The sequence below is a fragment of the Pristiophorus japonicus genome, chromosome 32 (genome assembly GCF_044704955.1).
Source record: "Pristiophorus japonicus isolate sPriJap1 chromosome 32, sPriJap1.hap1, whole genome shotgun sequence".
NCBI lineage: Eukaryota > Metazoa > Chordata > Chondrichthyes > Pristiophoridae > Pristiophorus > Pristiophorus japonicus.
Genome location: NC_092008.1, coordinates 2,187,794 through 2,204,500, shown reverse-complemented (window position 1 = coordinate 2,204,500; position 16,707 = coordinate 2,187,794). Strand labels below are relative to the sequence as shown.

At 60.4% G+C, this 16,707-nt stretch overlaps 1 protein-coding gene across 1 annotated transcript in view; it reads right to left on the bottom strand.

The window, feature by feature from the left end:
• Nucleotides 1–1,302: 1,302 nt before the first annotated feature.
• The window catches only part of wdr13 (WD repeat domain 13), a 15,796-nt gene continuing 391 nt past the window's right edge, over nucleotides 1,303–16,707 (bottom strand). Inside the window, exons 2-8 of the mRNA XM_070869020.1 lie at nucleotides 15,737–15,846; nucleotides 13,131–13,261; nucleotides 8,906–9,213; nucleotides 7,854–8,034; nucleotides 6,168–6,309; nucleotides 5,868–5,986; nucleotides 1,303–5,147 (exon numbers count right to left, since the gene is read on the bottom strand). Coding sequence (XP_070725121.1) covers nucleotides 4,963–5,147; nucleotides 5,868–5,986; nucleotides 6,168–6,309; nucleotides 7,854–8,034; nucleotides 8,906–9,213; nucleotides 13,131–13,261; nucleotides 15,737–15,846 — 1,176 coding nt within the window. The 3' untranslated portion in view covers nucleotides 1,303–4,962. The remainder of the gene's footprint in view (nucleotides 5,148–5,867; nucleotides 5,987–6,167; nucleotides 6,310–7,853; nucleotides 8,035–8,905; nucleotides 9,214–13,130; nucleotides 13,262–15,736; nucleotides 15,847–16,707) is intronic.

The following is a 16,707-nucleotide window of genomic DNA, read 5'->3' as shown; positions in this document are numbered from 1 at the left end:
AGTACCGCCCCTCCGACAGTGCGGCGCTCCCTCAGTACCGCCCCTCCGACACTCCCTCAGTACCGCCCCTCCGACACTCCCTCAGTACCGCCCCTCCGACATTGCGCTGCTCCCTCAGTACCGCCCCTCCAACAGTGCGGCGCTCCCTCAGTACCGCCCCTGCGGCGCTCCCTCAGTACCGCCCCTCCGACAGTGCGGCGCTCCCTCAGTACCGCCCCTCCGACAGTGCGGCGCTCCCTCAGTACCGCCCCTCCGACAGTGCGCTGCTCCCTCAGTTGGGATTTCAAAATTTGCAGGTGACAAAACTCGGAAGTATAGTGAACAGTGAGGAAGAGTGAGACAGACTTCAAGAGGACACAGACAGGCTGGTGGGATGGGCAGACACGGGGCAGGTGAAGTTTAACACAGAAAAGCGCGATTGATACATCTTGGTCAGAAGAAACGATGAGAGGCGATATAAACTGACGGGGACAATCCTAAGGGGGGGGACTGGGGGGGTGCATAAACAGAGAGACCCGGGGGTATATGTGCACAGATCATTGAGGGGGGGGCAGGGCAGGTTGAGAAAACGATTAAAAAAGCTTACGGGATCCTGAGCTACATCAACAGAGTACAGAAGCAAGGAAGTTATGGAGAACCTTTTATAAAACACCGGTTCGGCCTCAACGGGAATATTGTGTCCAATTCCGGGCACGACACAGTTGGGAGGATGTGAAGGCCTTCGAGAGGGTGCGGAGATTGGCCAGAATGGTCCCGGGGGGGATGAGGGACTTCAGTGACGCGGGGAGAGACCGGAGAAGCCGGGGTTGTTCTCCTCGGAGCAGAGAAGGTTGAGAGGAGATTTGATCGAGGGCGTTCACGATCACGAGGGGGGTCCGGACAGAGTAAGATCTCGGGAGACCGTTCCCGTTGGCGGGAGGGTGGAGAACCAGAGGGACACGGATTTAAGGCGATCGGCAGAAAGGCCACGCGAGGAACAACTCGTTTTCCGCAGCGAGTGGGGTTCGGGATCGGGAACACGCTGCCTCAGAGGGCGGGGGGGGGGGGCCGACTCAATCGCGGCTTTTAAAAAAGGGAGCTGGATAAATACCTGAAGGAAAAAGATTAGCGGGGCTACGGGGAAAGGGCCGGAGGTGGGGGGGGGGGGGGAGGAGTGGGACTGGGCGAGAGTGGGACTGGGCGAGAGCCGGCACGGGCTGGAGAGGGGCCGAATGGCGGCCTCCTGCGCTGTGGGCGTTGTGTGGAACGGACACTGGCGAGTGAGAGAGAGAGAGAGAATGAAGAGTCAGCGATCGCTCCAGATAATTTCAACAGTTTTATTATTAAATACCAGCGTCGCTCACCCGTTTACAAAGCAGTTGTGCAGACGGCACTCGCGCGCGCGCGCGCGCTCACAGCCCCGCGTGCACGGGGTGAGCGCGGTGCGCGGGCTCTGGTCAGCCCTGCGCCCCTCCCCCCCCCCCCCCCAACCCAACGCGCAGTCCGTGCTACAAGCCCTTCCCAAAACCGCGCGCGTCTACACCGATCAACCACGCCTCCAGCGAGACCTCCTCTCACTCAGCAAGAGTGATCCCACTCGGCTACACACACACATATATATATATTAATTCATCACAGACGGAGCCTCGAGCGAGGATGAGCTGCCTCTACAGGAGTTCACGCATGTTTCGACGAAGGACGCGACACGTTGCAGTCCTGAACTCCAATTGAGGAAGATGCCTGTGCGTGGGGTTTTTTTTTTTTAACGTGGGGTGACCGTTTCACACCAGCCGCCGCACGGGCTTGACAAGAGCTCGGCCTTTCTCCAGCGGCAAGGGTCAACACCAGGACGACTGGAGACCAGCTCTGCTGCGCGGACACGTATCGCACAGCGCTGCCCCTGGGCCCTCGCCTCTCCTGGGCCCCCGAACTCGCGCAGCTCCTCCGCCCGATGTTCCAGGTCCCGGCGCTCCAGCTCTATAGCCCCGACCCCGCGCTGGTGTTCTCGCTCACACACACACGGGTCGGGGCGGCCCGGGATGTTCCAGGGCCCGCCGATTAATTCGAGAGAAGGGGAGAAGGGGTGGGTTTTTTTTTTTGCCGGTCAGATCGCTGCCTTTAATGAACACGGTGCGAGGCGTGTGACCAGCGTTTGAACCAACTGGGGCAAGCCTGTGATTCCTGGCCGGGGAAATCCGGGGCTCCAAACTGCTCGTTTCAAGAGATAAAATAGTGTTTACGAAGACAGTGTTAAATAAAACGGAGAAGGGCCTTTTTAAAAAAAAAAAGAAAATATACAAACGAAGGCAGCGGTTGGAAATGTATTCCTCTCCACGTTCCATCGGCCTCCCCTTCTCCGGGTCAGACGTTCGTTTATCCAGCAACCCTCACGGGCTGTCGCGTGCACACAAACGCGCACACACGCGCGCACGCACACACACGGGCGCGCGCGCAGAGGCGCGGACACACACGCACGCGCGCACACACACACTGATGCGCGCAGACATGCACACACATGCGCGCGCAGACACACGCGCACTGATGCGCGCAGACACACGCGCAGACCCACGCACGCACGCGCGGACACGCGCGCACAGAGGGGCGCACACAGACGCGCACACACACACAGAGGGGCGCGCACAGAGGCGCGCACACACAAACACGCGCGCGCAGGTTTCTGATCGGCAGGGGACGTTCGAGGGCTGGAACCTTGGCCTTTATTGCAAAGGGGATGGAGTATAAAAGCAGGGAAGTCTTGCTACAGTTATACAGGGTATTGGTGAGGCCACACCTGGAGTACTGCGTGCAGTTTTGGTTTCCATATTTACGAAAGGATATACTTGCTTTGGAGGCAGTTCAGAGAAGGTTCACTCGGTTGATTCCGGGGATGAGGGGGTTGACTTATGAGGAAAGGTTGAGGAGGTTGGGCCTCTACTCATTGGAGTTCAGAAGAATGAGAGGTGATCTTATCGAAACGTATAAGATTATGAGGGGGGCTCGACAAGGTGGATGCAGAGAGGATGTTTCCACTGATGGGGGAGACTGGAACTAGGGGGCATGGTCTTAGAATAAGGGGCCGCCCATTTAAAACTGAGATGAGGAGGAATTTCTTCTCTCTGAGGGTTGTAAATCTGTGGAATTCGCTGCCCCAGAGAGCTGTGGAAGCCGGGACATTGAATAAATTTAAGACAGACGTAGACAGTTTCTTAACCGATAAGGGAGCGGGCAGGGAAGTGGAGCTGAGTCCATGATCGGATCAGCCATGGTCGTATTAAATGGCGGAGCAGGCTCGAGGGGCCGAATGGCCAACACCTGCTCCTATTTCTTATCTTAAGTTGTGGGGGGGGAGCGAGCAGGGGTTGGGGTTGGGGGGTGGGGGTGGAGGCCGGGATCGGAGCGAGGCTGGAGGGACCATGCGGCCTGCTTCTCGTGTTATTATTCATTAGTCACGCCGCTCTACGGTACAGCAAGATCCCACAATAGCACGGCGGGATTACTCGCTCGAGTCCCGTGTGGCGCTGCTCACTGAGCTGTGACCACCCCCTCCACCACGACAGCAGGAGTGACAGACTGAAAGACGTGCATTTATATAGCGCCTTACAACCCCTCAGGATATCCCAAAGCGCCTCTCAGCCAATGAAGCATTTTTTTGAAGTGCGCTCGCTGTTGTATTGTGGGAAACGCCAATTTGTGCACAGCAAGCTCCCACACACAGCGATGTGATAATGACCCGGATCGTCTGTTTTAGTGATGTTGGTCGAGGGATAAATATTGGCCCCAGGACACCGGGGAGAACTCCCCCTGCTCTTCTTCCAAATAGTGGCCCTGGGATCTTTTACATTCACCCGAGAGGGCAGACGGGGCCTCGGTTTAACGTCTCATCCGAAATACGGCCCCTCCGACAGTGCGGCGCTCCCTCAGTACCGCCCCTCCGACAGTGCGGCGCTCCCTCAGTACCGCCCCTCCGACACTCCCTCAGTACTGCCCCTCCGACACTCCCTCAGTACTGCCCCTCCGACAGCGCAGTACGGTGCTCCCTCAGTACCGCCCCTCCGACAGCGCAGTACGGTGCTCCCTCAGTACCGCCCCTCCGACAGCGCAGTACGGCGCTCCCTCAGTACTGCCCCTCCGACAGTGCGGCGCTCCCTCAGTACTGCCCCTCCGACAGTGCGGCGCTCCCTCAGTACTGCCCCTCCGACAGTGCGGCGCTCCCTCAGTACCGCCCCTCCTACAGCGCAGCGCGGCGCTCCCTCAGTACCGCCCCTCCGACACTCCCTCAGTACTGCCCCTCCGACAGTGCGGCGCTCCCTCAGTACCGCCCCTCCTACAGCGCGGCGCGGCGCTCCCTCACTACTGTCCCTGTGACAGCGCGGCGCTCCCTCAGCACTGCCCCTCCGGGGCGGGGTTGGGAAGAAGAGAGAAGGGAGTAGAGGGGAGGAAGGAGCATTTTCACTTGCCTCGGAACCAGCGTTGAGGACGTTTGGGGTGCTGTGGAGTGTGAAGCCTGCCAATAGGCCCACAGGGAACCCACATCTGCAGATCAAGTTAATTCTGGAGAATATGGCCGCTGCTTCAAATATATAATAAATATATTTTTATACACACACACACACACAAACACAACGTCCCATACCCGGAATCCTCGGGACCGACTGCGTTCCGGCGTATTTGTTCCGGATTTCGGACCGGAAAACCATTCGACTGATATATGGAATGCCCGACCGGAATCCGGGCCGGGTTTTTGAGCGCGCCGGGTTGAAAAAACCCGGCACGGATTCGGTGGCGGGTTCTGGATTTCAGATTTTTGCTCGTCTGAAATGCCGGGTTTTGGGACAGCGACTCCGTCAAGCTCGGCGGTTTTTCGAAGGTCTGGATTCGGGACGTTGCATCGCGCGCGTGTGTTGTGTGTTACATATTACATAAAGCCCATCAGCTTACAGCCCGTCATGCAGAGAACGGTTTGGAGTGGGACGACCCTCGCTGTTACTTCTGCTCACGTCGCCAGACGATGACCATCCCTCGAGCATCGCTGGAGGCTAACAAACTCTCGTCGCAGTTGAAGCTGACGTCCAGCACAGCAGCGCTGTGACCCTGGAGCTTGTTGACGATGGCCCGCGTCTGTCGCTCCACGTCAAAGAAGTAGACACACATGTCCTCGCTACCGGTGACTGCGGGCGGAGAGAGAGAGAGAGAGAGAGAGGGGGTCAGCGGGTCCCGAGAGTAAAGCTCCCTCTGCACCAGCCCCGTCATACACTCCCACGGCACGGGGTTAGAGAGTAAAGCTCCCTCTACACTGCCCCATCAAACACTCCCAGGGCAGGTACAGGGGGTTAGAGAGTAAAGCTCCCTCTACACTGTCCCATCAAACACTCCCAGGGCAGGTACAGGGGGTTACATACAGAGTAAAGCTCCCTCTACACTGTCCCATCAAACACTCCCAGGGCAGGTACAGGGGGTTAGATACAGAGTAAAGCTCCCTCTACACTGTCCCATCAAACACTCCCAGGGCAGGTACAGGGGGTTAGAGAGTAAAGCTCCCTCTACACTGTCCCATCAAACACTCCCAGGGCAGGTACAGGGGGTTAGATACAGAGTAAAGCTCCCTCTACACTGTCCCATCAAACACTCCCAGGGCAGGTACAGGGGGTTAGATACAGAGTAAAGCTCCCTCTACACTGTCCCATCAAACACTCCCAGGGCAGGTACAGCACGGGGTTAGATAAGAGTAAAGCTCCCTCTACATTGTCCCATCAAACACTCCCAGGGTGCTGAAGTCACACAGATTGACCGATTACAGGGAAGGAAGTGAAGTTGCCTGGGGTGAAGGCTGTGCTGGTCTTGTGTGGCCAGTAACCAGAGTCTGCCATTGTCCGGCCGCGAGCTCTTACCCACACAGGCCCCCTGGCGGAAGGACATTAGGGGGCAGAAGATGCTGCGCACGGGGTTGGAGCTCTGCTCGATCTCGAAGGTCCTCTTCAGCTGCAACGTGCCCTCGTTGTCCACCACCCTGCGGGGACAAGACGGGAACGGTTAAACCCACGCTGCACAGGGAGATCCCACCGGCCTGGGGCACCGCTCACGGGGCACGGGGAGAGGGCGGGCACCGCTCACAGGGAGATCTCAGCCCTGCCCCCTACTCCCCACAGACCAGCCCCACCTCCCCCCCCCCCCACCCCGTGCCCCCTCACCTGTACAGCAGCAGCTTGTTGACGCAGGCGTTGACCAGCAGTGATGGATCGCGGGCTTCACGGCTGATCCAGGACCGGGCGCAGATGCTGGTGATGGAACTGCCCTCGCTCACCACCAGCCGCTTCGCTTTGGTCAGCTTGCCTGTGGGTAGGGGGAAGGAAAGCACAGAACTTACACAGAGTGAGAGAGCCGGGGGGGGGGGGGGGGGGGGGGGAAAGAGGGGCGAGGACAGGGAGAGAGAGAGGGGGGGGGGGTGGGAGGAGGGAGAGAGAGAGAGAGAGAGAGAAAGAGAGGGGGGAGTGGGGCGAGGACAGGGAGAGAGAGGAGAGGGAGTGTGGGGGGGGGGGTGGTGGGAGGAGGGAGAGAGAGAGCGAGAGAGAGAGGGGGGAGTGGGGCGAGGACAGGGAGAGAGAGAGAGGAGGGGGGGTGGGAGGAGGGAGGAAGAGAGAGAGAGGGGGGAGTGGGGCGAGGACAGGGAGAGAGAGGAGAGAGGGGGGGGGGTGGGAGGAGGGAGAGAGAGAGAGAGAGAGGGGGGAGTGGGGCGAGGACAGGGAGAGAGAGAGGAGAGGGGGGGGGGTGGGAGGAGGGAGGGAGAGAGGGGGAGTGGGGCAAGGACAGGGAGAGAGGGTGGGGGGGGGGAAGGAGAGAGAGGGGAGGTGGGAGGAGGGAGAGAGGGGGGAGTGGGGCGAGGACTGGGAGAGAGAGGAGAGGGAGTGTGGGGGGGGGGGTGGTGGGAGGAGGGAGAGAGAGAGCGAGAGAGAGAGAGGGGGGAGTGGGGCGAGGACAGGGAGAGAGAGAGAGGAGGGGGGGTGGGAGGAGGGAGGAAGAGAGGGGGAGTGGGGCAAGGACAGGGAGAGAGGGTGGGGGGGGGAAGGAGAGAGAGGGGGGTGGGAGGAGGGAGAGAGGGGGGAGTGGGGCGAGGACTGGGAGAGAGAGGAGAGAGAGGGGTGGTGGGAGGAGGGAGAGAGGGGGGGCGAGGACAGAGAGAGAGAGAGAGAGTGTGGGGGGGGGTGGGAGGAGGGAGAGAGGGGGGGCGAGGACAGAGAGAGAGAGAGTGTGGGGGGGGGTGGGAGGAGGGAGAGAGGGGGGGCGAGGACAGGTAGAGAGAGGAGAGAGAGGGGGGGTGGGAGGAGGGAGAGGGGGGGGCGAGAACAGAGAGAGAGAGAGAGAGAGAGAGAGAGAGAGTGTGGGGGGGGGGGGGGAGAGAGAGAGAGGGGGGGGGGGCGAGGGCTTGGGAGAGCGTGTGTGACAGAGAGCGCACGACAATGCGTGAAGAGCGAGTGTGTGTGTGTGTGTGTGTTTAAGTTGAGAGAGTTAGCGAGTGTGTGCGAGAGTGAAAGTGGAGAGCCAGCGAGAGTGAGCAGGCAACCTCACTTTGACGCGTCCCCCCTCCCACCCCTGCCCCCGACAAGTCGATTTGCCCGATGACTCGCGCTCTCCGTGCCGTGCCCCGTGAGAATCGGGGTCACCGGGAGCCAGACCGGCCTGGCCTACGATGCCACCCGCAGGTGAATAGCCCCCACCACTCTCCCCGCTGAGGCCGAGGTGCTTGCAGGCGCAGGAGGGGCGGCGGGAACCTGCGACCAATCGAAAGAGACGGTGGGGGAGGGGGGGGAAGAACGGGGAAGGAAACCCGGAGGGGGAAGCGGGCCGCCCGCACAGCAAGATCCCAGCCCACGCCTCACCTGTGGCCATGTCGAAGAGGAAGGAGAAAATACTGCCCCGGTCATCGCCGGCCCACAGGATGCGGCCAGGCGAGTCGAAGGACAAGGAGAGGACACGCCCCGTCAATTTGCTGGAACCACCCTTCACTTTCTTCCCGGTGGAGATGTTCATGACATGAACATTGTGCTTGCTGTTCCCAACCTGCAAAACGCACGGGACAGACAGGCAAAACCGTCAGGTTCGGGCCCAGGACGCACGCGACAGCCGCCACATATCCCGCCCTCCGGCCCCTTGTCCGACTGTTTTCCTCCCCCACCCAATTCGGTTTTGTGATGTCAACAGTCACAGTGCGCCTGCCAGCTCTGGCCAGCAGGTGGCGGCGTGGAGCGGGTTTCCCGATTTCTCTCCCAGCTCCCCGATTGAAAAACGTGCCCCGGCAGCCGGCTGGCTCGCGGCCAAAAAGTCCCGCTCAGGCCCCAGGATCCCGGGGATAATCCCTCCGACAGTGCGGCGCTCCCTCAGTACCGCCCCTCCGACAGTGCGGCGCTCCCTCAGTACCGCCCCTCCGACAGTGCGGCGCTCCCTCAGTACCGCCCCTCCGACAGTGCGGCGCTCCCTCAGTACCGCCCCTCCGACAGTGCGGCGCTCCCTCAGTACCGCCCCTCCGACAGTGCGGCGCTCCCTCAGTACCGACCCTCCGACAGTGCGGCGCTCCCTCAGTACCGCCCCTCCGACAGTGCGGCGCTCCCTCAGTACCGCCCCTCCGACAGCGCAGTACGACGCTCCCTCAGTACCGCCCCTCCGACAGCGCAGTACGACGCTCCCTCAGTACCGCCCCTCCGACAGCGCAGTACGGCGCTCCCTCAGTACCGCCCCTCCGACAGCGCAGTACGACGCTCCCTCAGTACCGCCCCTCCGACAGTGCGGCGCTCCCTCAGTACTGCCCCTCCGACAGCGCAGTACGACGCTCCCTCAGTACCGCCCCTCTGACAGCGCAGTACGGCGCTCCCTCAGTACCGCCCCTCCCCCAGCGCGGTACGCCGCTCCCTCATCCCTCTCCCCCATCACCTACCACAGTCAGGTTGTTGTTCATGGGCTGGAAGGTGCAGCACAACAGCTCAGAGCAGTCGGGATCGGCGATCTCGCGGATGCACTTGCCGTCCTCGGTGGCCCAGATGCGCATGGTGGCGTCCAGCGAGGTGGTCACGATGACGTCGTTGGAGAGGGACCAGGCGAAGTCGGTAACGCCCCGCGAGTGACCCTTCAGCACCCGCAGCACGGCCGGGGGCGTGGGCACCAGCTGGAAGATGGACACTGTCCCGTCCAACGAGCAGCAAGCCAGGCGGTTCTTATCGTCGTTGGCAAACTGCACCTTGGGAACTGCGCGCAAACCAGAAAACATCGTTTCAACCACACGGTTATAAATCGACGGGCCTGCAGTGATACCCGCCCTCCTGTATGGCTCAGAGACACGGACCATGTACAGTAGGTACCTCAAGTCGCTGGAGAAATACCACCAACGCTGTCTCCGCAAGATCCTGCAAATCCCCCGGGAGGACAGACGCACCAACGTTAGCGTCCTCGACCAGGCCCAACATCCCCAGCATCGAAGCACTGACCACACTCGACCAGCTCCGCTGGGCAGGGCCACATTGTCCGCATGTCCCCCAGACACGAGACTCCCCAAAGCAAGCGCTCTACTCGGAACTCCTTCACGGGCAAACGAGCCAAAGGTGGGCAGAGGAAACGTTACAAGGGACCACCCTCAAAGCCCTCCCTGATAAAGTGCAACATCCCCCACCGACACCTGGGAGTTCCTGGGCCCAAAGACCAGTCCGCCCTAAGTGGAGGAAGTGCATCCGGGAGGGGCGCTGAGCACCTCGAGTCTCGTCGCCGAGAGCGTGCAGAAACCAAGCGCAGGCAGCGGAAGGAGCGTGCGGCAAACCAGTCCCAGCCTCCCCTTCCCTCAACCACTGTCTGTCCCACCTGTGACAGGGACTGTGGCTCCCGTATTGGGCTGTTCAGCCACCTAAGGACTCATTGTTAGAATGGAAGCAAGTCTTCCTCGGCTCCGAGGGACTGCCGATGATGATGATTCAACAGGTTGGCAGAACCTAAATGGTACTATTTTTTTTTAAACAGTGGGGGGGGGGGGGGGTGGGGGGGGGGCAGGAACAGAGACCCGGGGACACAGATCGTGAAGAGTTGCTCCTAGACGCTCAACAACAACCTGTGTTTATACAGCACCATTAACGTAGTGAAACAGCCCAAGCGGCTTCACAGCACAAAACATTTGACCCCGAGCCACAGGAGGAGATATTAGGGACAGTTGACCAAAAGCTGGGTCACAGAGGTGGGTTTTAAGGAGCGTCTTGAAGGAGGAGAGAGAGGCGGAGAGGTTTAGGGAGGGAGTTCCAGAGCTTGGGGCCCAGGCAACAGAAGGCACGGCCACCGATGGTGGAGCGATTATAATCAGGGATGGTCAGGAGGGCAGAATTAGAGGATGCAGAGATCTCGGGGGGTTGTGGGGCTGGAGGAGGTTACAGAGATAGGGAGGGGTGTAGGGGCTGGAGGAGGTTACAGAGATAGGGAGGGTTGAAGGGGCTGGAGGGGGTTACAGAGATGGGGAGGGTTGAAGGGGCTGGAGGAGGTTACAGAGATAGGGAGGGGTGTAGGGGGCTGGAGGAGGTTACAGAGATAGGGACGGGTGTAGGGGCTGGAGGGGGTTACAGAGATAGGGAGGGGTGTAGGGGGCTGGAGGAGGTTACAGAGATAGGGAGGGTTGAAGGGGCTGGAGGAGGTTACAGAGATAGGGAGGGGGCGAGGGCCATGTCAGGATTTGTAAAGAAGGATGATAATTTTGAAATCGAGGTGTTGCCGGACCGGGAGCCAATGTAGGTCAGCGAGCACAGGGGGTGATGGGTGAGCGGGACTCGGTGCGAGTTAGGACACGGGGTCAGTGAGCACAGGGGGTGATGGGTGAGCGAGACTCGGTGCGAGTTAGGACACGGGGCAGTGAGCACAGGGGGTGATGGGTGAGTGGGACTCGGTGCGAGTTAGGACACGGGGTCAGCAAGCACAGGGGGTGATGGGTGAGTGGGACTCGGTGCGAGTTAGGACACGGGGTCAGCAAGCACAGGGGGTGATGGGTGAGTGGGACTCGGTGCGAGTTAGGACACGGGGTCAGCAAGCACAGGGGGTGATGGGTGAGCGGGACTCGGTGCGAGTTAGGACACGGGACAGTGAGCACAGGGGGTGATGGGTGAGCGGGACTCGGTGCGAGTTAGGACACGGGGCTGTGAGCACAGGGGGTGATGGGTGAGTGGGACTCGGTGTGAGTTAGGACACGGGGCAGTGAGCACAGGGGGTGATGGGTGAGTGGGACTCGGTGCGAGTTAGGACACGGGGCTGTGAGCACAGGGGGTGATGGGTGAGGGGGACTCGGTGCGAGTTAGGACACGGGGCAGTGAGTACAGGGGGTGATGGGTGAGTGGGACTCGGTGTGAGTTAGAACACGGGGTCAGCGAGCACAGGGGGTGATGGGTGAGCGGGACTCAGTGCGAGTTAGGACACGGGGCAGTGAGCACAGGGGGTGATGGTGAGTGGGACTCGGGGGCAGCTGAGTTTTGGATCACCTCTAGTTTACGTCGGGTAGAATGTGGGAGGCCGGCCAGGAGCGCAGCGTTGGAATAGTCAAGTCTGGAGGGGGCGGAGACACGGATAGGGGCAGAAGCTCAGAGCACTGGAGGATCCCATTGGGCCCTTCGAGCCTGTGCTGTGCCGGCTCTGTGACAGAACGACCCCAATCAGTCCCACACTCCCCCCCTGCCCTTTCCCCACAGCCCCGGCACATTTTCCCCCTTCAGGTATTTATCCAATTCCCCCGTTTAAAAGTCACTATTGAATCTGCTCCCACCGAGCTTTCAGGCAGCACGTTCCCGATCGCAGCAACACGCTGTGTAAACACACTCTCCCCGTCTCCCCCTCTGGGTCTTTTGAGCCAGGGAAAAATCTTCCTCGAAACAGTGGCCGTGGCATTTTTCATGTCCACCCGAGAAGGAAGATGGGGCCTCGGGTTCAAACACGAGGCCGAAAGATGGCCCATCCGACAGTGCGGCGCTCCCTCAGTACCGCCCCTCCGACAGTGCGGGGCTCCCTCAGTACTGCCCCTCCGACAGTGCGGCACTCCCTCAGTACTGCCCCTCCGACAGTGCGGCACTCCCTCAGTACTGCCCCTTCGACAGTGCAGCACTCCCTCAGTACTGCCCCTCCGACAGTGCAGCACTCCCTCAGTACTGCCCCTCCGACAGTGCGGCGCTCCCTCAGTACTGCCCCTCCGACAGTGCAGCACTCCCTCAGTACCGCCCCTCCGACAGTGCGGGTCTCCCTCAGTACCGCCCCTACGACAGTGCGGCACTCCCTCAGTACCGCCCCTCCGACAGTGCGGCGCTCCCTCAGTACTGCCCCTCCGACAGTGCGGCGCTCCCTCAGTACCGCCCCTCCGACAGTGCGGGGCTCCCTCAGTACCGCCCCTCCGACAGTGCGGCGCTCCCTCAGTACCGCCCCTCCGACAGTGCGGCGCTCCCTCAGTACTGCCCCTCCGACAGTGCGGCGCTCCCTCAGTACAGCCCCTCCGACAGTGCGGTGCTCCCTCAGTACCGCCCCTCCGACAGTGCGGCACTCCCTCAGTACTGCCCCTCCGACAGTGCAGTGCGGCGCTCCCTCAGTACCGCCCCTCCGACAGTGCGGCGCTCCCTCAGTACCGCCCCTCCGACAGTGCGGCGCTCCCTCAGTACCGCCCCTCCGACAGTGCGGCGCTCCCTCAGTACCGCCCCTCCGACAGTGCGGCGCTCCCTCAGTACCGCCCCTCCGACAGTGCGGCGCTCCCTCAGTACCGCCCCTCCGACAGTGCGGCGCTCCCTCAGTACTGCCCCTCCGACAGTGCGGGGCTCCCTCAGTACCGCCCCTCCGACAGTGCGGCGCTCCCTCAGTACCGCCCCTCCGACAGTGCGGCACTCCCTCAGTACTGCCCCTCCGACAGTGCAGTGCGGCGCTCCCTCAGTACCGCCCCTCCGACAGTGCGGCGCTCCCTCAGTACTGCCCCTCCGACAGTGCGGCGCTGCCTCAGCACCGCCCCTCCGACAGTGCGGCGCTCCCTCAGCACCGCCCCCCCGACAGTGCGGCACTCCCTCAGTACTGCCCCTCCGACAGTGCGGCACTCCCTCAGTACCGCCCCTCCGACAGTGCGGCGCTCCCTCAGTACCGCCCCTCCTGCACACGACACCGACACCCCTTACCTGCCTCGTCCACGTGCTGGTCGAAGATATGGTACATCCCGGCGAAGGCATAGTTCTCGCTCAGCGTGGTATCACCTGCCATGGCGCGACTAGCCTCGGCCACAGAGGTCGGGACCACGCTGCCTGGCGACCTGAGGGAGTAAGAAAGACTTGCATTTATATAGCGCCTTTCACGACCACCGGACGGCCCAAAGCGCCTTACAGTCAATGAAGTACTTTAGAAGTGCGCTCCCTGTTGTATTGTGGGAAACGCCAATTGGCGCACAGCAAGCTCCCGCACACAGCGATGTGATGATGACCCGGATCGTCTATTGGTCGAGGGGTAAATATTGGCCCCAGGACACCGGGGAGAACTCCCCCTGCTCTTCTTCCAATGTAGGATTAACAGCACGTGATCAGGCCATTCGACCCACCGCCCCGTGCCGGGGTTTATGCTCCACGCCAGGCCCCTCCCACACCTCTTCATCTCCCCCCATCACCATCTCCTATTCCTTTCTCCCTCGTGTGTTTATCCAGCCTCCCCTTAAATGCATCGATACTATTCGCCTCGATCCCTCCCTGTGGCAGCGAGTTCCACATTCTCACCCCTCCCAGAACTGTGCACGGTGCTCCCAGTGTGGTCTAACCCAGGTATATGGAGAGCAGAACTGTGCACAGTGCTCCCCAGTGAGGTCTAACCCAGGTATATGGAGAGCAGAACTGTGCACGGTGCTCCAACCCAGGTATATGGAGACCAGAACTGTGCACAGTGCTCCCAGTGAGGTCTAACCCAGGTATATGGAGACCAGAACTGTGCACAGTGCTCCAAGTGTGATCTAACCCAGGTATATGGAGACCAGAACTGTGCACGGTGCTCCAAGTGTGGTCTAACCCATGTATATGGAGACCAGAACTGTGCACAGTGCTCCCAGTGTGGTCTAACCCAGGTATATGGAGACCAGAACTGTGCACAGTGCTCCAACCCAGGTATATGGAGACCAGAACTGTGCACGGTGCTCCAAGTGTGGTCTAACCCAGGTATATGGAGACCAGAACTGTGCACAGTGCTCTCCAGTGAGGTCTAACCCAGGTATATGGAGACCAGTGCTCCCCAGTGAGGTCTAACCCAGGTATATGGAGACCAGAACTGTGCACAGTGCTCCCCAGTGAGGTCTAACCCAGGTATATGGAGACCAGAACTGTGCACAGTGCTCCCCAGTGAGGTCTAACCCAGGTATATGGAGACCAGAACTGTGCACAGTGCTCCCAGTGTGGTCTAACCCAGGTATAGGGAAACCAGAACTGTGCACAGTGCTCCCAGTGTGGTCTAACCCAGGTATATAGAGACCAGAACTGTGCACGGTGCTCCCAGTGTGGTCTAACCCAGGTATATGGAGACCAGAACTGTGCACAGTGCTCCCAGTGTGGTCTAACCCAGGTATATGGAGACCAGAACTGTGCACAGTGCTCCCAGTGTGGTCTAACCCAGGTATATGGAGACCAGAACTGTGCACAGTGCTCCCAGTGTGGTCTAACCCAGGTATATGGAGACCAGAACTGTGCACAGTGCTCCAAGTATGGTCTATATTTTGCTCTGATGTATTTACTGTGTCTCCCATGGCAGCCGGTAATTATCCCGCCATTCACACCCTATCTAAACTCAGCTTTCTCCAACTTCTGCCTCTGCCATCCCAAGGCTGCCCATCATCCCTTTTGCCTCTCTAATCTCTGCTGCCTTCCCCCCTGTCGTCGACCTTCCCATTTGTTCTTCCCTTCCCTCCCTTTAGTGCCCGTGTTCTTTCCGAACAGTCGCCAGATCTGACCAATGGTCGTCGACTCGAAACGTTAACTCTGCTTCTCTCTCTCTCTCTCTCCACAGATGCTGCCCTGACCCGCTGAGATCGCCAGCATTTAGAAACATGGAAATTTACAGGGGCAGGAGGAGGCCATTCCGGCCCATCGTGTCCTGCGCCGGCCGACAAAGAGCCGCACGGCCCTCGGTCAGCAGCCCTGAAGGTTACATACAAACCCGTGAACAATGGCGGAAAGGCAAAGGGCACCCGGCCCAACCAGTCCGCCCCACACAACTGCGACACCCCTTACACTGAAACATTCTACACCCCACCCCAACCGGAGCCACGTGATCTCCTGGGAGGGGCAAAAACCCAGACCAATTTAGGGAGAAAAAAATCTGGGAAAATTCCTCTCCGACCCATCCAGGCGATCGACACTAGACCAGGAGATCCCCCTGGCCGTATTCGATTCCCTGCAGTACTTACCATTATATCTGCTCCGTCCAACAAAAGGTCACCCAGTCTAATCCCAATGGCCAGCTCTAGATCCGTAACCCTGCAGGTTACAGCACTGTAAGTGGCCCATCCAACCATCTCTTAAAAGTGGTGAGGGTTTCTGCATCCACCACTCTTCCAGATCCCCACAACCCTCTGCGTAAAGAAGACCCCCCCCCCACACCACCACCACCTCAAATCCTCTCTGAACCTTCGAGCAACCACCTTTGTTTCAGATTCCAGCATCCGCGGGGTTTCGCTTTTGGAGAAAACGCAGCGTTGAATGTTAACGGCGATGGGGCCTGGGGGTGGGGGGGGAAGGAGAAGGGGGGCACTCACTTGTCTTCGTAGACGGCCCGATTCATCTGTGCCTGCAGCTGGTAGGAGCCCCGACTGACCGAACGCCTGTGACCTCTGGCTCCCTGGGCGCGAAGGTCGTCCTCGAAGTCCTGCGGGGTGGAGGGGGGAAGGAAAGAGAAATAAGAAGGGGGTGAAAGAAAATGACAATCGCCACACCAGGGGGGGGGGGGGGGGGGGAATAGTCACAGGAGGAAAATCTCCACCAATTAGAACACCGCGTGCGGTCAGGTCATACAACGAGAGAGCTTTCTCTAACGTGTAGAATTCAGCAGCCCGAGCAAAGGGCCGAGCACCCCCCCCACCCCAGCAGTGGGGGGGGGAGGGAGATTTTGGGGTTAATCAAGTGGCGGGTAGGCGACACAGTCAGGCCCCACTATCGAGGGAGGGAAGGAAGGGGGGGATGAGGGAGGGGAGGGAAGGAGGGGAGGGAAGGGAGGGAGGGAAGGGAGGGGGATGAGGGAGGGAAGGAAGGGGGATGAGGGAGGGAAGGAAGGGGGATGAGGGAGGGAAGGAAGGGGGATGAGGGAGGGAAGGAAGGGGGATGAGGGAGGGAAGGAAGGGGGATGAGGGAGGGAAGGAAGGGGGATGAGGGAGGGAAGGAAGGGGGATGAGGGAGGGAAGGAAGGGGGATGAGGGAGGGAAGGAAGGGGGATGAGGGAGGGAAGGAAGGGGGATGAGGGAGGGAAGGAAGGGGGGATGAGGGAGGGAAGGAAGGGGGGATGAGGGAGGGAAGGAAGGGGGGATGAGGGAGGGAAGGAAGGGGGGGATGAGGGAGGGAAGGAAGGGGGATGAGGGAGGGAGGGAAGGAAGGGGGATGAGGGAGGGAAGGAAGGGGGATGAGGGAGGGAAGGAAGGGGGATGAGGGAGGGAAGGAAGGGGGATGAGGGAGGGAAGGAAGGGGGATGAGGGAGGGAAGGAAGGGGGATGAGGGAGGGAAGGAAGGGGATGAG